Here is a 21,389-nt window from a genome sequence, read left to right as displayed (position 1 = left end):
AGCTTCTGGATCGATCCGTGGATCGATCCAGAGGTCCCAATCGATCAGTGGATCGATTGGGACGCGGCTGCTTCGCGCGATAAGCGCTGGATCGATCCGTGGATCGATCCAGGCGCGTTTCCAGAGCACAGAGGCGCTCTGGATCGATCCGTGGATAGATCCAAAGCCTCCCCAATCGATTGGGAACATTCGAATCGATCGGGATCCGACCGTTGGCGTCGTTTATAGCTGCAGGCGTTCGATGGCTGCGGTAATCTCTTCTCCGATTCACTCCAGAGCTCTCGCCAACTCCTCCACAGTGCTCACAAAGCTCAGATCGTCAGTTCTTGAAGGATCTTGGAAGCTCTCCAAGTCAAGAGACGGATCAAAGCCAAGAAGAGAAGCTAGGGTTAGGGTTTTGTACTCATTGTAAGCTTGTAAGCTTGTATTTCTTGTATCCTTTCCCTCTCTTCTTGTATTGAGTATTGTAGGGCTTCTCCGCCCTTGGTAGTTACCACAAAGGAGAGTTTTATTTAGTGGAGGGTGTGTGTGTTGGTGTGGATCCTTGGATTAGTCACCTCTTGTGAGGTGGATACCAAGTAAAACCAACCGTGTTAGCGTTGTGTGTTTGTTTCTGTATTTTCCGCTGCACATCTTTGAAGGAACAAGCAACGCCGAGCAAGAGCGAAGCGCGACGAGCTATTCACCCCCCCCCCCCTCTAGCTACTTTTGGTCCTAACTAATGCCTTCCTTATGTGTTAACCACTATTTCAAAGGCCAGTAGTCGCCCGTGATTTACCTCCTCCTTGTTGGCCCTGGGACGGGTTGGCGGGGGTGTTGGGGGCGAGCGTATTCACCTTTTGCCACCAAATATAGATTGAAGATATTATAATTGTTCAAACCTACTCTTCAATTGCCCAAGAGCAATATCGATCATTAAAATAAAATAATTTATTTGAAAAGATTCTTTCGGTGATTGATTTTCCCTTTTAGTATTAGCAATCTCATCAAAATATCTCTTTCTACAAATTTTACATTTTGTAGGAAATACAATCTCAATTTCCATATCAGATGCTATTTTTTTTTTTACATCAACCATAGCAGAAGCAAAATCATTTTCTCTATATTTTTCAAAAAGGAAATAAGACAAGATAATTATTTTACAGTAACATCAAGACGTATATCCTCTGACTATAATTTTTTACTAAGTTAATTTTATGCAAAATATCATGGCAAATAATAAGGCTTAATATAAATTCAAAACTTGAAAATTCACCGGATGCTAAAGTTTTAGCATCTCTACTTAATTTGTCATCTTCACTTATTTCTGCTAATTTGAATAAAGCTTCTCTGATTTGGGAAGCTTGAAATAGTATTGCTTTGACTATTTCAATATGACTTTTACATCTTATAGTTGACAATGATTTTAAAGTTAATTTATCAATTATTCAAGCAAAATATTCTATCTTTTTATTGAATTAGAGAACATAGTGTACATACATTGACATGTTCCAAAAAATGATTTTACTTTAATACAAGGTAACTAAGTTAAGAGAATAAGAACTACATGACATGAAAATGTTCTAGGATTATTGTTAAGCAATCTTCTTTGCACACCTTGATTTTTGCCTTTCATATTAGATTAATTAATTATCAATATCAAGTCCTAAAGATTGTAAAACAACTTGTAATTTATCGAAAAGACCTAAACCAGTTGTATCATCTACATTTATAAATTCTAAGAAGTACTTTTCTATTTTAATTGGAGTCTCTAAAACATCTACACATCTTAATATGAGAGTCATTTGTTCTTTATGACTTACATACGGTGTACAATCAAGAATTATTGAAAAATATTTTGTCTCTTTTACTTTTTTAAATTATTACATTCTTGACTTTAGAAGCTACAAGAGACATTAACTCGCTTTGAATTTTATGACTAAAATAATGATAATTAATCTTTTTATTTTGAATGAGTTGAAAATGTTCTTGCATTATTGGATTAAAATATGCATTCATTTCAAGTAGACTAAAAAAATTACCATCACCATCTTCATAAATTTTGTTATGTGTACCACGAAATGCCAAATTGAGTATAGCAAGACATTTGACAACAACAACTATTTTTAGTATAACATGTTTCCAATGTTTTGTGTCCTTTTTAATTTGTTCTTGTATTTCCTTATCGATTGTCAATGTTTTCTTTAATCTCATTTGTAGTTCAATAAAAGTTCTTAGATAGTGAGGTGTTCAACACTATTTTCATGTTGTTTAAGTTTGTCACATAAATGTTTCCAGTCATTAACTCCTTCTCTTGCTAAATTACTTTTAGTGTATTACTTTAAACAACTTACAACAAATACAAAATAATTTGTCCAACTCCTTTGAATATCCTAACCATTTTCGATCACGAGTCTCACTATTTGGTAACATTTGAACATAGAAAGTATGAGAAAAGTATCACAATTCTTTATCTAAAGGAAACTTGAGAATATCTTCTCTTTTAGGACTTCTTTCCACTAGAATCTTTCATTTTTGTATCAAAATTATCCCAAACTCTTGGATCAAATATGTTCATATCATATCTAGGTGTCGAACATCGATATTCATTTGTACGCTCATCATCACAACAATTTCAATACCTTTATTTTTGTCAATTTCAATTTCATCCAAATCATTAAGAATTATATTATCTTTATTCTCACTCTCTACAAATTTCTCATTCTTATCACTTTCGTTTCTCATAAGTTCTTCATTTTCATTTTTTTTCAACAAAATCTTTATTTGCATTTGATTTATTACTTATAATTTGAACTAAGTTTTCCGTTGTGTTATATGGTTCTTTACTAAAATATTTATTTAGTGAACCTTTTAAGCTTTGGGCTATCTCCTCTTTTTTTTTTTTTTTTTTTTTTTAATCTTTTTTTATATCCAGAGAGTTGTTTCATGATGATAAATAATTATGAACAATGAGCAATAAACAAAGAATAATAAAACTTTATATGGAGAATTTTTCTTCGATTCAAAATTCACTTATATAAGACCTTATACGAATATCTTGTAAGTTTATAAAAAAAATATATAATAATTCAATTGTTTAGGAGTTGAGACTTTATTCGTGCAATTAAAGACACAAATACATTAATCTAACGAGCTAAATGACATGAAAACTTAATTAATCTACTTATTTCATTTACTATCTAAAAGAATCCATCTGAACAAAATAAACAACTGGAAGCCAAGGCTTTTTAGAGTAAACCAATAAAAAAAATTCTTGTATCTCACGTAAAAAAAATCATAAGATGAAAAAAAATCAATAGATACTTTGATCAAACTGTTGACTTGAACAGAATAAGAAAGTTCTGTATATTGGTCTCCGAAATTTCACATATTACACATATTGTCAATCATGTCAAGCTATTGACTTGACTTCTAGATATTGATTTAGTCGGGAGATGTGTTCGACCATAATTCCAATTCAATGAGTTTGACAAAGTTCTAAGGCAGAATTCTAACTTCTTGTGTTTAACAAATTGTTACTACCTGCTTGTTATTCTTAATTAGAACTGAGTCTGACCAACTACAATATTTAATTTGTAACAATAATTAAGAATAAGAAGAAAAAGTATCTGCATGCGATAATAACAACAATTTCTATTGGACTTGAAAAAAAGTAGAAATTTTGAAAAAAATATAAGTACCAAAGAAAAAGTAGAAATCATCCATAATGAGAACAATTTCGAAGAATCAAATTTAAAAGCAAAAGTTGAAATTTTGGTAAAATTCAAATACATGAAGGAGGGGGAGGAGGAGGAGGAGGAGGAGGAGGAAGTATGCTGGATGAAGAATTGAAGATGGACTTGTTTGTTCAACCATCAAAGAAGCGATTGTAATTAGTAAAAACCTTAATCGATTGCCTAATAACATAAACAACAAAATCCTAATTAACTAGGCGAAGAGTCAAGATTTGGTCGTGGTTGCTTTAATTGATAAAAGCGATTACTGATCGGAAAAGTAGCCGTTGAGGTTGCCGACGCGGTAAGCCCTGGCGATATGGGCAGTCCTCTCAATGGTGAGGTTAAGGCACTGGAGATGCTGGGGTCGGTGTGGATGGTGGTCGAGGAGAATCACCGCGAGGGTGAGAGTCGAGAGAGCTAGGACTTTAGGACTTTGGAGTTCGGAGACGGCTTCGGCAATGAGAAACGCGAGGGTGAGGAAAAGATGATTCTAGGGAAAAAAAAAACAAACGATATATATAATGGACTCTGAGCAGGAATTCTAATGAGATACCACTCTGTTCCTTTACACAGTGTAAATAAATATAAATCACTTCTCTAATATCTTTATAATCCTTTTATTTTTTTATTTTTATCAAATTTATTCTCTAATTAAGGAGTTCAAAATTTCGGATAATTAAAAAAATTTACAAAACGTGGTCGGCAGGATTCGAACCTGCGCGGGCAAAGCCCACATGATTTCTAGTCATGCCCGATAACCACTCCGGCACGACCACAGGAACGTTATATGATTCTTTATAAATTTAATTATTTATATATTAGTTTTTGTGCTAGTGAATTTTGACCCACTAAGGACTCTTACCGCTGGGTAAAATCCGATCCGACCAGTCTCCGCCCGTCTTGTTACAAGCTCGGCGGCGACGCCAAACCGCCTTCTTCATCTGCTCTCCTCGCTCCGCCGGCCGTCAGCCGCCTTCCACTGCACTATTTCGGGAATTTTTCTGCTTCCCTCTGTCCTGCAAGATTATACTTGTGACCTTCTGGTTCCTCTCTGTTTCTCTTCCTCCTCCCTTCTACTTCTTGGTCCCCGAAGCAGCTTAGGGTTCGAGCTATTCCAGCTAATGGATCCGGAGATGCTTCGGTTGTTCTTGAGAAAACCAACACCATCCACCGGTGACAACGATGGTGGTGGTGCTTCTGGAAATAGAGGCGTCGTGGAGGAAACACTCTCTCTTCTCCGAAATCTTGAATCGATTCTAAGGTCACTGATCTCTACTTGTGGCGGGTGTGAGACCCGCCTATGGCTCTGCAACACCATCTCTTCCTTCCACTCCATCGACCGGCAAGACCATCTCTCTCTGTTCATTGACCTCTTGAGGTTCGAGCGGTGCAAGCTGGACGTGGCTTCTCGGATTCTGCAGATGATCTTTGAGAAGCGGCCACGGGTCGTAGGGCATATCCTCGCAAAGAAATGCTACCTGTTGGAGAAGTTCTTCCAAGGTAATTGCTGATTGTTTCATTTCACTTTTCCTATGTCTTTAGTCTCAATTAGCAGACAACTCTCGATGCTTTATACTTGTGTCTCTAATACAATGTCAGACTGCACTCTTGTTTTCTTGTCATACCAGCTACAAATTTTTTTTATTCTAAATTTATGCTTGAAATGCTTATTCGTTATGTAATTAACAATTCTAGTGTGCAAACTTTAATCTCAATGTTTATTGCTGATAATACTTAGCCATGATGAATCTGATCTTTGAATTTATCCAGTATCAAACATGTGCTTTTACCTTTGACGTGCAGGAAATGGCAGGCGCATATTACTATGGTTTGATCACTTCGCTGGCGTGGGTGAATCAGGTCATAGAAAAGGAGCTAGGGCATTATCTCTATACGCTTTCGCAAATAGGGATGTTTGCTGGGAGGAGCTTGAGTGGAAGGGAAAGCATGGACAATCACCTGCAGTTGTTGCCACTAAGCCCCATTACTTCCAGGATCTGGACATTCTGCAAACTATACAGAATTTTCTTGACTACGTTCCTGATTTTTGGTCCTCTGATGAACTTGCAGAGTCAGTTAAAGATGGTGAGATTCTGAAAATCGATACAGCATATTTTATTGATCGATTTTCTGAAATGATGTATGTAGAAGAACTAGAAGAGATATGGGAAATCATAGAAGAATTTATATTAAAGGAGGAATTTTCTTCACTTTCCCAGAACCTTCTAATTCTGTTGGATCAAGAAAGTCTCCTCTTTTTCTTGAAGATCATCGGAGAGCGTATTAGTTTAAATGCCCAGTTCCAAGATTATGCAAAACCCTCTTGTTGGCTCGAGATCCTTTTGTCAGCTTGCAGTGACCAGATATGCAGTGACCAGATATCTCTCAATGAATTTGTACTATTAAATGCCGTTATTGCTAACAGCAGACAACTTCTACGCCTAGTATCTGATGAAGAACACGAAGAAGAAAAAGGGAAGATAGCTGAGCTTTTGAAAACCAAAGTAAGCCTTAGTGATGCAGAGCACTGGGCTTTCATTATAGAATGCAAAAACATGAAGCTGCAGGAAGCTACAAAATTTGCTGGGCTTCTGTCTTGGGTTCTTTACTATTGCTTATCAGAGGAGTGCATGGTGGCACATTCATGGGAAACTTTATTCAATGCTAATGGGATAACCTTCCGTAAGGCTGATGACTACTCTTTTGTACATGCTGATGGGTCTGAAGAAGGGTGTGATTCAGATAGTGACGTTGAAAGTGGGTCTAGCATTGGTAAAAGAAAGAAGAAGACGGACAAGAAGAAGAGGAAAAAACATCATTTTGGTGATGACAATTTAGATGAGACAATTGGCATGGGAACAACAGAGCAAACTAAAAATTCAGGAAGCAGATGGTTTCTTTCAACAGATGGCTCTTCCTGTGCATGGAACACTGTATGTTTATTCATCATTTTTTTTTGTATGTGTTCGTAGTTGTTATGTGTGCTTTTATCATCCATGACAAGATGCCTTGTAGCTAGATTCTGATATAGGATTCAATAATTATATTCAATACCTTGCACAAAATTCACATTTATAGGGCCATGCTTAATATTTTTTGTTTTGAACATGTAACACAGGCTGATTTACCTGAGCATCTCGGTAGACATTGCTTTAAAACCTGGATGAAGTGGATCTACTCAAAGGATTAATCTTCCTAAGTGGTAAGAAAATACATCCATGTTTGATTACAAATGTTGATGCAGCATTCATCCTTCTCTGTTCAACCTTTGCATATTCATACTTTTCCCTTTTTAGGATAGCTGTTAAAGGAAAGAGATTATTCTCTTATTCATTTTGGTTTGGTTTCTTTTAAAATCATCTTATTTTATTTCTCGAGCTACCTTAGATGGTTTTTGGTTCACCTTTAATACCCTCTCAAACTAAAGATGCTAGAAAATCACGGATTAGATGACACCAGGCCCGATTTCATATACACAAACTTCGGGATGTTAAGTCATGTCCATGGATTCCAGAGTGGTTTGCATTGGACAATCCACATGGTCACCAAATAGTTTGCATGCCTTAACTAGATGATGAGAAGGAAGACAAAAAATACCATACATGGCAAAATCTACCTCACAAAATGCAGATTGCAAGTCGTTATGCAAAGGAAGAGGCCAACAAGACGATGTGAAAGAAGATTAAGAGGGAGATTGATGCCAATCTCTCGATGAAGATTAGATGAGGATTGATAGTGATTTTGATGCCAAGTAAACTAACTTATGGCAAGAAAATATTATCTTGACAAATGATCCTTTTGGTATAGAAGAGATAATCTGAAAATGGTAATTAATATAAATGGGGAATGCATAGATGGCATGGTATCAAGGTCGATTGAAAAAAAATGATTGGCTAGCTAACATCGAACCTGGGTCTGCTGGCCCGATCATACAAAAGTTTTTCATCGGTCATTAGGGTAAATCAGGAAACGCTCGTGGCGGATGGCCTAGAAGCCCAATATCCTTGATTGTGTGTCCCATTTGGAGGAAAAATCTCTGCAAATGCATAGGAATTGAACCACGAGTGCAGAGTGCTTGGTTGATAATTTAGCATCCTTTCACTGCACCGTATCAAGGTTGATTGAAAAAAAAAATGATAAACCTAAATAAATGCAAAACTACAGGACTAATTATTATCTTAGTTTCTGAAACAACTCTATTTTTCCAATGCAATTCTCAGACAGCATGAGTTCAAAGCGCCAAAGGTATCCATGGTTAATTTTGCAGTACAATTTGCCAAGGTGAATCAAAGGTATCCATGGTTAATTTTGTTTTCTTTTCAACTGAATGATCGTGCTGATCTCACTTGGCATTTACAGTTTCTGTTTTCTGGCTAATGTGGCTCTTTCGAAGTGTGCCAGTAGTTGATGACAGCTCCATCCTCAAGGCGACGTTAAGTTTTCCATGTAACTTGACCTTTCTTATGCTAATCGCGACTTAACTTTGATACATCTGTAGATGCAATGCCGCAACGTTATCAAATGACAATTTTTTGAAGGGATGCACTTTAAGTTTCTTAAGGATTGAGAGGACTATTAGAATACAGTGTAGCTTTGCCATTTTAGGTGTCAAACATGAGGGATAGCGTTGAGCTTTTTTTTTCTCACTTTTTTTTGACATTTCCAAATATATTTCTAGATTTTTATGAATCCAATTAATTATCTGATGCAGACTAGGCATTAAAAAAAATAGTATTCATATACTACCCTTTAATTTTAAAAGGTTATATTTAGTTAACTCTCTTTTTGGGCTCGTAATCTACACGATGGACCATTGATATAAACCTGAATGAATCAAATTGAGCAATTAATTTAAATTTTTGGGGAATTTTAATTAACCTCTTATAAGTTATTTTTTTATAAGATGTCAACGATATCGAAATAATCTCTAAATTTATAAACTTATCATTTGGCGCATAACTTATTCACCCAGAAACTTTTAGCTGATCTAGCATTTCACTCGTAATTTTTTTTAATTTTATATTAATCTCCTAAAATTTTATCTGATGCAATTAACATTATTTTATTTGGACATATTTATAGAGAAGGCTTGGCAGGGTAAAAATGAAAAATAATAATAATAATCAAGACGGTCGTTTTAAATAAATCAGCTGCGCTGTAATATTGCAAAAAAAAAATGGTATATATGCATTTTGCCCCTTGTTGGATTTAAAGAGCTTGTCCTGTTCTCGGTTAACGATCACTTCTCTCGTTACTAGTCAGCCGTTTTCGTGATTTTGATCGCTATGGATGAGGAGAACGACGCAATCGTCCTCAGGACCGGACTCAAGGAATGCATCCTGGTCCTGTTCTGATGTTATTAATTTCCTAGGGTTCGGTGGAATCGTATGTTTGCAATTCTGGTTGCGCTCGTCTACCTTGCTAGTAGGCGTGTCATCAAAATTTGGTCTCGCGTTTCCTGTTTTCCGATTAGCATCATCTTTGTATAGTTTTTTTGCACTCGTGTTCTTGGTTCGAATTCTACTCATACAACAAGGAACAGTATATAATATATAATAATATTAATCAATTTGAAGGCATAACATCGGAAATATATATATGTGTGTGTGTGTGTGTGTGTGTGTGTGTGTGTGTGATCATAGATATATTTGATCTAGTTAATCCCAGATCAACCTTCTTCTATGTCGGCCTCTGTTTTCTGTCCATCCTGACTTTGCATCTTGACCAGCCTCGAAGATTCATCCTCACTTTTATTTGTTTTGGCGAGGCTATTGCCCGGCTTTCCAGCCTTGCGCTTCTTTACCATCCGCGCCCAACCTAAAAGCCCCTCTTGCACATGCTCATAGAATATAGCTTTTTTGAAGTAACTCCCCATCTTTAACACAAACAAAAGTATCACGGCTGTTAACAATCTACTAGATTAAGGGTTTCAAGTGTATAGTTGTACCTGAGTGACAATAGCATAGAGAGGCAGTGTGCTGTAGCTGCAGAGAAGTTGAATGATGACCCTACATGAAAAATCCATCTGGATTTAGAGACAAAAACAAGAGCAATCGTGTGTGAATATAAAAAAAAGGTAGATAATTCAACCTACCCGATTATAAGTCTGGGGACTATAAAACCAACTTGATCCAAGATGCATGAATTGAACCCATATGTGGTCTGCATGACAACATCAATCTGTTAGTTTGCGGTCTTTTTGATGCGTTAAGTGGACTGTTATATAGGTTGCTTACAAAGATCCAGAAGAAAAATGCGATTTCAAAGGCATTTTGAAACAGGATGAAGTGTATCATGTACAGGACAATTCGTGGTCGGTGGAACCAAAAGTGATCGTTGGAGGGTTGAACAACCAAATCTCCTTGGATTGCAGAATGTTTTTCAGCAACATCATGAGCCAACTGGGTAATTACATGCTCCAGTTTAGTGCCAATAGCAAGCAGAAGCTGCAGAAGTACAAAAAAAAAAAAAAAAGTTAAGATTACTAGGTGCTAAGGAATAGCGAGTTTCCTGACACTCGACTACTGGTCATGTACAAATGGCTCTCTCTGACTGAAAAACATGGAAAATGTTTTCCAGAAAAATATGTTCTGTGAAACAAATGGACCTAAGATGCCAACCATGGACTATGGCAAATGTACGTAAACTACAAGTTATGTGAAAGAAATACTTACAATAAGAGGAATGAATGATATCCAAAAATATGTGTGCCAACCTGCACAAGAAAAACAAGTTGGTTTAGTCCAATTTGTGAATGCATAAGATCAGTCGAAGGAACCCTGAATAATGGAGAAATCAAAATGGGCATACATTGACAGCCTACCACTTTTTAGTAGCTTAGCTTGTTCTTCACAGAGGACAGAGTAGGAGCTCAAAGATGTCCATATACATTCATTTTAGTGAATAAAAAAGATATATATATATATATATATATATAGTAGAGATTGCCAACTTTGTAAAAAATTTGGCCAATTTCTAATTCCATCTTATTTATACCTTAGATTTTTGTGCTACAAATATTCTAAGGAAAATTCCTACATAAATTTGCACAATCTTGAAAATTGTATCTAAACCTACTAAAAATACAAAAGCAAACTTTCACTTCTAAAGAAAAGGTCCTAGACAGTATCTTACCGTTAATATTCAGCAACAAGAAAATGATCACAAACACCCAGAGATACCAGCTGAAAAGAATGAGAAATATAAGGACCCAATAGTACAAGAAGTCTAAAATTATTGTTTAAAATGATAAATTCCATGAATTGGTTAAGTGTCAAACATAACTTTATGATTTCAATTACCTTATACCAACAACTTTCTTAAAATCAGCTTCAAGTGTCCTAATCATATACTTGTGGAAATCAAACTTTGGATTGGCTTTGCAATGAGTCTAAAAATGGAAGAGGATTCCAAGATTAAATAGAAAAGGCTTGTAGTTCCAAAATCAGTTTGGCTCAACTATAAAAATTTAAATCCACGATTAATATTTTTAATGTGAACATTATGCATCAAAAAAAGAAATGATTTTTAACTATGGACTTCAAGAATATTGCTTACCATGATGAAACCCAGTCTCATGGTGGTGTAATCAGATTTTGTCACCGACCCATAGAACTATTTGACAAATGAGTGCTGAAAAAGGAAAAAGGAGTATTGTTTTTAACATATCTTCCAGTCAGCTGATTGATGAATGCTAGAGCTTTATGGCACAAGATATTATATGCATAGTTAAGGGATACAAAAGAGAAGGAAGATTGCCACTGCAACAATGGCCAACTAAATGGAGTCATACTGCCATTCTCAAATGTAAAAAATATCTTCCTAAGAAATTGATAGTAACTTAAAATGAAAAAAAAATCCTCATGTATAATAATGAATAATAATAATAAATTAACATCTTATTATGATTCATGCAAAAATTTGATTCACATATCTGAGGTCAATGCTAGTTTCTTAGATGAATCATAGAATCTCCTCCAATTTATTATGAGGTTAATGATAGTTTCTTAGATGAATCACAGAATTGCCTCAAGTTAATTCTGATAGTATGACTTCCAATTGTTGGTAAAAGATCCTAAAAGCTCCAAGCTCTCAGAAGAGACAAAATGTTGAAGACCTAAGATGAAATCTACATTGAGTTTTCAGAAAAAAAGAAAGTATCATTTCAGATCTAAGATGAAATCTACACCATGTTTTCAGAACAAAGAAAGTGTCATCTCAGATCCTCTGATTTGAATCCCCAATGTTCGAAGTTCAACAAAAAAATATATGTGTATCATTTAGCTAGAAAGAAATATATAATGAGTTCTAAGGAATACATGACAAATACACAGTTCAATATAAAGTATGTCCCCAGGAATGATCATAACTTACCAACCAACTTATGATCACTGAGACTGCACCAATACCCTTGAAGCGGTCTCTGATGAATTGAAATTGATCCACATGCATGACCTTTTCTGACGCTACACCTACAGATGATAAGGTTAGTAACTATTAAGCTTTGAGAAACAGACGAAGAGAAGTCTTGCATTCTACTTGTTTTAGATCCTTAAGATAGATGCCATATTAAGTCGGTATCAAGCTGAAGGCCCCAAAAATACCATATTCTTGGATTTCTTCCTGGATAGATCCCTCCCAATGTTTCCATTGATGAATCTGATAAAAAAAAAAAGTGGGTGGTTAGAGCTAGAGATCCTTCATGTAATCTCTTTTGTGAATAATTTATTAACTAAGAAGCAAATTAATGGAATTTTATACCCTTGCTCCTCCTAAAAGCATAGTCAGGGCACTAAAAGTGACATGAGTAATTGCCAGTACAAAAATAAAGATATGAAGTTGATGTATCGCCTCAAGAGACAACAATGGAACTTTTCCCTGCATAGAAAGAACCAGGAAAATCATAAAGATATTATTAGTGCGTACTGCATGAGGATAAGGATTAAGGATAAAAAGGAAGGGGATGTCCAACTATAAATCAACTTTGACATCAACATACTTCATTAGAAAGAATTAACAGAATGGAGATTATGAAAAAAATTTCCTTTTTCAAAGAAAAAGACTCACTAAAATAACATCATTTCAATAGGATATGAATGATACTAAAGAAGTTCATCGAAATAAAAAAGCCTTTGCTAGAATATTAATATTACCAAAGAAGTGACTCGTCTACTTCAATTAAATTATATGTGCATGCATCATAACATGAAATTCTCTGAGAACAGGAAGTGAGTGTATAAAAGAAGAAAAACTTTTTCTGAAGATCACAGATTTAAATGGACCGACAAGAAAGTGAATTTTTGCAAAGAAATCGTCAAAACATTGATCAGTCTTTCATGAAATGGGAGAACCTGGAATAAGGAGAATTCTTGTTAAGAACAAGTAAAAATTCTGATAGAAACACGATTGCATAGAAAACAACATGGAGTTGAAACGGAGAAACCTTTCTCAAGCAATGGTCTGACCCCGATTCATCGCCGGAGAGCAGCCTTCGACGGCCTCCAAAGTCGCCAGCAGAAAATACAGTCTGGAAGTGGGAAGTACCATGGCTGTCGGAGGAGTCCTCCATCTCGCAGGGAAGCATGCGGTGGTTCCATTCTTCGGGGATGCATATCTTTTGGATCGCACCTTGAAGCACCGTGAGCAAAAGAGAAATGAACCCCAGAAGCATCAATTCTGCCTCCTCCAAAAAAACCCAACTTTCTGTTTTCAAGAAAGACAACACAAAAAAACCCCAACCGATCTGGGGAGAAAGGAGGAAAAGGCAGCGAAAAAGCACCTTCTTTAACCTTCTGGAGGGCATCGAAGAGCGGCTTCTGGTTCTTCCTCTTGAGAACCTGAAACAACATTGTCAAATTACACAATGAAGAGTTCGCGAGAAAAAGAAAAGGAGAGACTTAAAAAAAAAAAAAAAAAACGACCTTTCCGAGGTGGTGGAGGAGACGCTCTACAATGAGCGAAACGAGGACGATAACGAAGCAAACAGAGGCCACAATCCAAGTAGGAGTGCGCTCAAGCTTTACGTCGCCCGACGCGGCTTCTCCAGTTTCACCGGCCTCCGCCATTGCTACTGCGCCAGAGGTCGGTCTCTCATTCAATCAAGCTCCAGGGCAAGAAAAATCAGACGAGCGAGGAATCGGGTGGTCAAAATCTCCGCCTTCAATCGCGTTGGAAAACAACAGGTGCTTAGAAAATGTTTAGTTAGTGCAATTTCTTTCTTCGTTAAACTTTTTTTTTAGAAAATATAATTAAAAAAATAAAACGAAAAGCATTTTAAAAAACTTTGCATTAATACAATACAAATATTTATGATATCATGTTTGATTCTAATATTTTTATGATCAATTATGTATATATGTTAATTATTTTAAATTCATAAATTTTAAAAAAACTTTATGTTAATAACTTCAAACTCATATTTTTAAACATATATAGACTTCGAGCTATTCAGAACGGTAAACTTGACTTATCATAGGGATAGTGATATAGCCAAAATTTTTAGTTATAGGTCAAGGCAAAATTCAATAAATTAAAAAAAATTAAGATCATAGTGGAGGAGGCAGGGAAGGAGGAGATGGCGGGAAAACGCTTTGTTAAAAAATTTAACATTATTATTTTACTTAATTTATTATTAATATAATATTTTAGAAATATAAACATTATGATTATTTTTTTCCAACCATTTAGAAACAAATAACAAAAGAAATTTTATAAAAGTTAAAACTTTACATTTTACTTCATACAATAATTTTTAAAAATTATATTCACAATTATGATGCATCAACAATTCTAAAATTGAATTATCCAATTTTAAAACTCAAAAATACTTTAAAAAATATAAGCAATTTTTTTTGAAAATTCCAAACATTAGTATAAATTGATTTTCACACTCTAAAAATCTAAATTTCAAATTTAAACAACTGAAAATTAACTTAAATTTAAAAATTTTGACCTTAAATATTACTATAACTCAATTTTCACACTCCAAAAGTTTAAAATTAAAATTTAAGTAATTAAAAATAAATTTAAATTTAAAAATTTTGACTTTAACCATTGGTTCTAATTGAAACAACGATGGATCACCAAAATCTATCTATAACTCAAAGTCAAAAGATCATTATAAATATAAATATAAAAGAGAAAATTTATAAAAATATATATAATTAAAAAGTAAAGAATATAAAATAAATCTGAAAAGAAATCACAAAAAACACTCAAGAAATTTAAGAGCACCACAACACTTAAAAACAAATGTAAACATCTTATAAAACAAGTTGTTAAATATATTATTTATGGAATAAATACAAGATCTTATTTTAGAAATCAAGTTAATTTCTTTTTTCTTTTATGTCACAAATATAACCAAAAACATAAATGGAATATTACTTAATAAAAATTAAATTATAGTAATGTAGAAAGAATTAATCAATTTGAAAGAAATCAAATATGAAAATTAATCCATATAACTTAAAATATTTTAACAATTAATACAAAATCAATATTTCAAAATACAATAATGAAGGTAAGATAAAAAATAAATAAAATTAGTAACTAAACACTTTAGCCCAAGAAATATACTTGATTATGTTGAAACACATACATAGTAAACATGTTTATAATCAATACATATGTTTTTAGCATTTGCTACATATAAATTGATTAAAGTCTACCAAATAGATATGAAATTTATATTTTAAAATTGTTGGTGCAATATCCTTTAGGTCAAGGTTGACTGAGTTGACCAAGCTTGGGTCTTGGTCATAGTTTCGATGTTTGATAATACATGTAGACACATGGATAATGCAGGTGCAGTTGTTCATGTGGGGAGATTCTGACTAGGAAGTCCTAACTGGTATGTTAGGCAGCAGAAGTGAAAGTCCTGGTGAGTGAAGCCAGGCAGAAGGAAAGCCCTAGTGAGTGAAGCTAGGCAGATTGGAAATCCTGGTGAGTGAAGCCAGGTGAAAGTCCTGGTGAGTGAAGCCAGGCAGAAGGAAAGCCCTAGTGAGTGAAGCTAGGCAGATTGGAAATCCTGGTGAGTGAAGCCAGGTGAAAGTCCTAGTGAGTGAAGCTAGGCAGAAGGAAATCCTGGTGAGTGAAGCCAGGTGAAAGTCCTAGTGAGTGAAGCCAGGTGAAAGTCCTGGTGAGTGAAGCCAGGCAAGGGAAAATCCAGATGGATCAAGGATGATCAGACATCTGGTGGAAGTCCAAGTAGGACAAGAGAGTGACCGGATACTTGGCACGACGAGTAAAGTCCAAGTGGGTCAAAGGGATTGACCAGACACTTGGTGGGAAGTCCTAGCAGGTCAAAGGAGTGACCAGATGCTAGGCATGATGTATCAACAGGTCAAGGTTGACCGGATGTTGGTTTGAGAGGCTTGGGACTTGGTTTTGGGCAAAAACCAAGTGCTGGATCGATCAGTGGATCGATCAGTGGATCGATCGGGACGATCCAGGTTCGCGCGATAAGCGCTGGATCGATCCGTGGATCGATCCAGGTGTTTTCTCCAGAGCACAGAGGCGCTCTGGATCGATCCGTGGATCGATCCAAAGCCTCCCCGATCGATTGGGAGTTTTCGAATCGATCGGGATCCGACCGTTGCGTTGTATTTGAGCTGCAGGCGTGCGATGGCTGCGGGACTTCTTACCCGATTCATTTCAGATCTTCACCAGCTCCTCCACAGCTCTTCAAAAGCTTGAGATCGCCAGTTCTTGAAGGTTCTTGGAGGCTCTTCCAAGTCAAGAGGCGGATCAAAGCAAGAAGAAGAAACTAGGGTTAGGGTTTGTGCACTTATTGTAAGCTTGTAAGCTTGTATTTCTTTACTACCCTTTCTTCTTCTTGTATTGAGTCTTGTAGGGCTTCTCCGCCCTTGGTAGTTACCATAAAGGAGAGTTTCATTAGTGGAGGGTGCGTGCGTTGTGTGGATCCTTGGATTAGTCACCTCCCTTGGAGGTGGATACCAAGTAAAATCCAAGTGTTAGCGTGTTTGTATTTGTTTCTTTGTATTTCCACTGCGCATCCTTGAAGAAACAAGCAACGCCGAGCAACGAGCACACGAAGAGCTATTCACCCCCCCCTCTAGCTACTTTTGGTCCTAACAAGTGGTATCAGAGCAAGGTTGCTCTTCACCGAAATCACCGCCGGAAGGGGCAAACATAACAAGCAAAGCTAGAGGGTGAAGAAGTTGGAGCAAATTCATCAAGTTCAAAGAAATTCAAAAGCTCAACTTCTAAAATGGAATTCCGAGATGGACTTGGATTTGATACAAGGGTGGCTCCACCATACACATCCACAAGCTTCGATTCTTGGAGATCAAGAATCGAAAACTTTCTTATGATGGAGATAGAGCAATGGTTTGCTCTAATGGAAGGATTTGAAGCTCCAACAAACTCCAAGGGCAAGCTTCTCAAGAAAAGCAAATGGAGCTCGGAGCAAGTCCAAAGGTGCGAGGCCAATGACAAAGTGACCAAGCTTTTGGTAAATTTATTGCCAAGCACCATCCTTTGCAAAATTGGAGAATTTGAAGATGCAAAGGATTTATGGAGCAAATTGGCCAAGCTTCATGAAGAGATCCCCTCCACTGTACCTAACCAAGAAGAATCCAAAGAGGGTGACTCATTGGAGCAAGATCAAGAGGAGGACTCCGAAGTTGAGAGGTGCTCAACTTCCGAAGAAGAGGAAATCCAAGAAGCTTCATTCTCAAGGGAGTGTAATCAAAAGAGCAAGGAAGGAGCATATTCATTGTTTCATGTACAAGAGGATGAAGAAGAAGGTGAAGCCTCCACCTCTAGGATTGAGGGGGAGCAACTCTTAGTGACACCGGATCAAGAAGAAGGAGAATCCTCCACATCCGGGTCAAGAGAAGAAGAGGATGAAGAAGCTTCCACCTCCACAAGTCAAGATAAATCAATTGGAGGGAAATCGATTTCGGATCAAGATGAAGCCTCTACATTCATATCAAATGGAGGAGCAAGTGCCACTCCTACACAAGAAGGTATAAATAGTTCAATTAATAATAAGAATCATATTATATGTTTTGAATGTAGGGAACATGGGCACTACAAAAGCAAGTGCCCTAAATTGGCCAAGAAGAAGGGCCAAGTGACACCTAAGGGCAAGGAGAAGCCAAAGGAGACCATCCCCGGAACAAAGAAGAGCAAGGAGCACATTGTGTGCTTCTCTTGTAATCAAAAGGGGCATTACCGGAGTCAATGCCCTAAGGGGAAGAAGATGGTCAAGGCTCAAGGAGGAAGCTCAAGTCAAGGGGGAGCCTCTAAGGTAAAAAGGAAGGTAACTTTTGTTGAGCCTACCCCTGTACATTATGGTAAAAAATATGATAGTTCAAATTTTTATCATTTTAATGCAATTTACCATAAGAATAGAAAGCATGAGGGATTTAAGGAAAAGCATGTGGCTCTACATGCCAAAACTACCCAACCTGAGCTTAGGAAGGTAGATAGACACTTGGGCGGGAACACTAAGGATAATAGATACATGCCCAAGAACAAAAATGCTCATAAATTTAATGGAAAACCAAAAACTAAGAATTTAGTGATAGAAAATCAAGTCTTGAGGTCAAGGCTTGACAAAATGGAAAAGACCCTAAAAAGGATGGAAAATATCCTAAAAGGGCAAAATGAGCATAGCCTATGTCTAGGAGCACAAAGGTCATCTAATGACCATAGGGGTTTGGGATACAAACCAAAGGCTAAGAAGGATGTAATCTCTTACCATAGGGTTCCATATAGTTATGGAACCAACCCTAGGTCTAGTGGTCAAGCCAAAAATACAAGGGAAGTTATCCCTAAGAGTATTTTTGCAACAAATGTGACTAAGACTTCTAAGAAGTCTAAGAAAGTCACAAAGAAGGTTACAAGGGAAGCAATCCCTAGAGTTGACCTAGAAAAAGTGACCAAGACTTCTAAGAAACCAAACAAGGTCACTAGGAAGGTATCTAGGGAAGTTATCCCTAGTGAATACCTAGAGCATCCAAGGAGCACCAATAGGTTTTGGGTTCCTAGGAGCATCTTCTCTACCCCATAGATGGGTTAGAGAGTGTCAACTCCGATTAGAAGGGTAGTTAACCCAACTTTGAGGAAATTGACACTCAAGGAGCATTTTCAAGGTTTTTGTTAACCTTTGAAAATGAAATGGAATTATTATTTACTCTTTGGAAGAGTAAAATGTGCCTAATGGTGGAAAAATTGATTTTATCTTAAAATGGCACAAATTGGGAAAACCTTGAGAAATACCAAGTTGGGATTTTGGTATTCTCTTGGAAATTTAAGACAATCCGGGCCTTGATTTGTGTAATCACTCTTGAGGAAAAATGGAATATGTCAACACTTGAGGACATGCTTAATTTTTTAAGTGGCATAAACAAATCAAGAGAAATAGAAATGCCAATTTAGGTTTGGCATTTCCTTGAAGCAATTAGGGCAATCTAGGTTTAACAATTCAAGTTAAAACTAGTGGTATTTTGAGTTAGTTAAGTGGTTAAGGATACTTAGATAGATAATCTAGGTATATTTTATTTATACTAAATCTTGCCATGATTGTTTGCCCATCATATGTCATGACATCATGTCTATTGTTGCATTCATGTTTTATTATGAAAAATTCAAAAATACCACGTCATGACATTCATACATCATGTAGTTATAGGATATTTTCTTTTGAAAATTATTTCATTTTGATGTATGCCATAACATAATCATGCCTTAAGTTTAATTCCTTGTAATTAAGGACAAATGGCATTTAACAACACTTATTAACAAGTGACATCCTAGGTGGATGTCTAATATCTCTAAAATGCCTAGATAGATATGCATGATCCCTAGTATAGGGCAAAACCAAAATCTCACATCTCACAAGGACGATAAGGTGACTTGTATGTGTTTTAGTGCACATTAAATACTAGTGAGATGTTAGGATGATGAACAAAACTCAAGATGTTGATTTAGTGCATTTTTTTTTTAGTTTTAAATTCATCAAAACACATAGTTATGTGTTCTCCCATCATTGGGAAAGCTAATGTACAAGTCATGTGCATTAAGCCCAAGGAATGTGATGGGATATTGGTTTTGAAAATTGTTTTAAAATACGTTTGGAAAACCTTGGTGAAGGCTATCTTTTGATAGTAATCACCATTGAATAGTTAGACACAAACTTGAAGAAAACACTAAAGTTTTAGCAAGTTTTCAAGTTTGTGTCAATCTTTGAAAATATGATGTATTTTCGTAGAAAACTATTTTTCCTTGATAAAGTATGCCCTAAATAATGTCTACACGAAATTTCATGATTTTTGGATTTTTGTAGAATTTTCTAGGGGTTTCTGAAATTCAACAACTATCAGAGCTCCAATCGATCCATGGATCGATTGGAGTGCCTGAATCGATCCGTGGATCGATCCAGAAGGCAATTCTCGCGAGCAGAAGCTCACTGGATCGATCAGCCGATCGATCCACACATCCTGAATCGATCAGTGGATCGATTCAAATAGGTTGAATCGATTGGAACCCAACTCCAATCGATCCAGGACGCTGATATTGGCTGGGAAGGTCTGATTTCAGCACTCTAAACCTATTTTAGTCAATGTAATCATTCCTAACCCCTCAAAATACATTTGTATACATAAAAAGGGTGTTTTCATGTTGAAAACAAAGATTGATTGGTTAACGAAGACTAAGTTGAAGTTTAGGTAGAGGTTGTTTCAGATTTTGAATGTTTGAACCTCAAAACTTCTAAAATTGGGTTTCCTAAAGGTTTAGGGATTCCAAGTCATTGTTGGTGCAATGATAGAAGTTACCACCATGTCTTTAGGGGGAGGGACTCTTTAAAGACATGAAAAATTATTTTTCATGAACCTTGGAAGGTGGTTAACCTTCTGTTAAGAACATGCTCAAGGTTGAGCGTTTGAACTTTAATGGGGAGTGGATATCCTCATTGTTCAAGTGGGTTCTAGTGGATAATGCTCAAGGATGGGCATTTGCCTACATTGGGGGAGAATGTAAGGTTAAGGATAATGAAGGGTATGGGACCTTCATTATCGTGTTGACCACAACGAGTGAAGTTGTGGACAACGATGAGCAACTCTTCAGGGGGAGAGTTTTCAACAATGGGGCATTTGTTGAAGTGTGCCTAAAATTGAAGCATGGGTTGATGTGTGCTCAAAGATGGGTTGATGTATGCCAATAGGGGGAGAATGTGTGGTTTAAGTTAGACCTTCATTACCTATGGGGGAGCTCATAGGGGGAGAATGAAGGGAACCAACATTCATACTTTTGGCATGAATGGAGTTAAGGCTATGAGATTAGCTTAACTCAGAATGGTCCTAACTTAAAGGTATTGTCAAACATCAAAAAGGGGGAGATTGTTGGTGCAATATCCTTTAGGTCAAGGTTGACTGAGTTGACCAAGCTTGGGTCTTGGTCATAGTTTCGATGTTTGGCAATACATGTAGACACATGGACAATGCAGGTGCAGTTGTTCATGTGGGGAGATTCTGACTAGGAAGTCCTAACTGGTATGTTAGGCAGTAGAAGTGAAAGTCCTGGTGAGTGAAGCCAGGCAGAAGGAGAGCCCTAGTGAGTGAAGCTAGGCAGATTGGAAATCCTGGTGAGTGAAGCCAGGTGAAAGTCCTGGTGAGTGAAGCCAGGCAGAAGGAAAGCCCTAGT

The 21,389-nt window shown here is 36.5% G+C and overlaps 1 protein-coding gene, 1 non-coding gene and 1 pseudogene across 7 annotated transcripts; 1 reads left to right on the top strand and 2 right to left on the bottom strand.

Moving 5' to 3' along the window:
- Positions 1 to 4,410: 4,410 nt before the first annotated feature.
- Positions 4,411 to 4,492, bottom strand: TRNAS-AGA. Its single transcript has one exon. It is a non-coding gene; the product is annotated as a tRNA-Ser (tRNA).
- An 84-nt stretch (positions 4,493 to 4,576) lies between these two features.
- On the top strand, positions 4,577 to 8,276 carry LOC121997900. Of its 6 annotated transcripts, none has more exons than XR_006116392.1 (5): positions 4,577 to 5,216; positions 5,520 to 6,649; positions 6,835 to 6,918; positions 7,937 to 7,997; positions 8,076 to 8,276. XR_006116392.1 is itself a non-coding variant. In XM_042552568.1 (4 exons), the coding sequence occupies exons 1-3, from the start codon at positions 4,838 to 4,840 to the stop codon at positions 6,904 to 6,906; spliced, it is 1,581 nt and encodes a 526-aa protein (XP_042408502.1). In that variant the 5' UTR covers positions 4,577 to 4,837; the 3' UTR covers positions 6,907 to 6,918; positions 7,937 to 8,276. The 6 variants fall into 6 exon arrangements, 2 of the variants coding, with proteins under 2 accessions (XP_042408502.1, XP_042408503.1); XR_006116394.1 differs by having other exon boundaries at positions 7,937 to 8,008; XR_006116393.1 differs by having other exon boundaries at positions 7,925 to 7,997.
- A 1,029-nt stretch (positions 8,277 to 9,305) lies between these two features.
- On the bottom strand, positions 9,306 to 13,784 carry LOC121994381 (annotated as a pseudogene).
- Positions 13,785 to 21,389: the final 7,605 nt, after the last annotated feature.

Source organism: Zingiber officinale, chromosome 6A, assembly GCF_018446385.1.
Source record: "Zingiber officinale cultivar Zhangliang chromosome 6A, Zo_v1.1, whole genome shotgun sequence".
In the NCBI taxonomy this organism is placed as follows: Eukaryota; Viridiplantae; Streptophyta; class Magnoliopsida; order Zingiberales; family Zingiberaceae; genus Zingiber; species Zingiber officinale.
This window is presented reverse-complemented; position numbering and strand designations above follow the sequence as displayed.

What these genes read in the sequence shown, in the direction of transcription:
- LOC121997900 (XM_042552568.1), top strand. Translation starts at nt 4,838, where the DNA reads ATGGATCCGGAGATGCTTCGGTTGTTCTTGAGAAAACCAACACCATCC. An exon ending in GTTGGAGAAGTTCTTCCAAG is followed by an intron (nt 5,217 to 5,519) that starts GTAATTGCTGAT and finishes TTTGACGTGCAG; the next exon opens with GAAATGGCAGGCGCATATTA. An exon ending in CTTCCTGTGCATGGAACACT is followed by an intron (nt 6,650 to 6,834) that starts GTATGTTTATTC and finishes CATGTAACACAG; the next exon opens with GCTGATTTACCTGAGCATCT.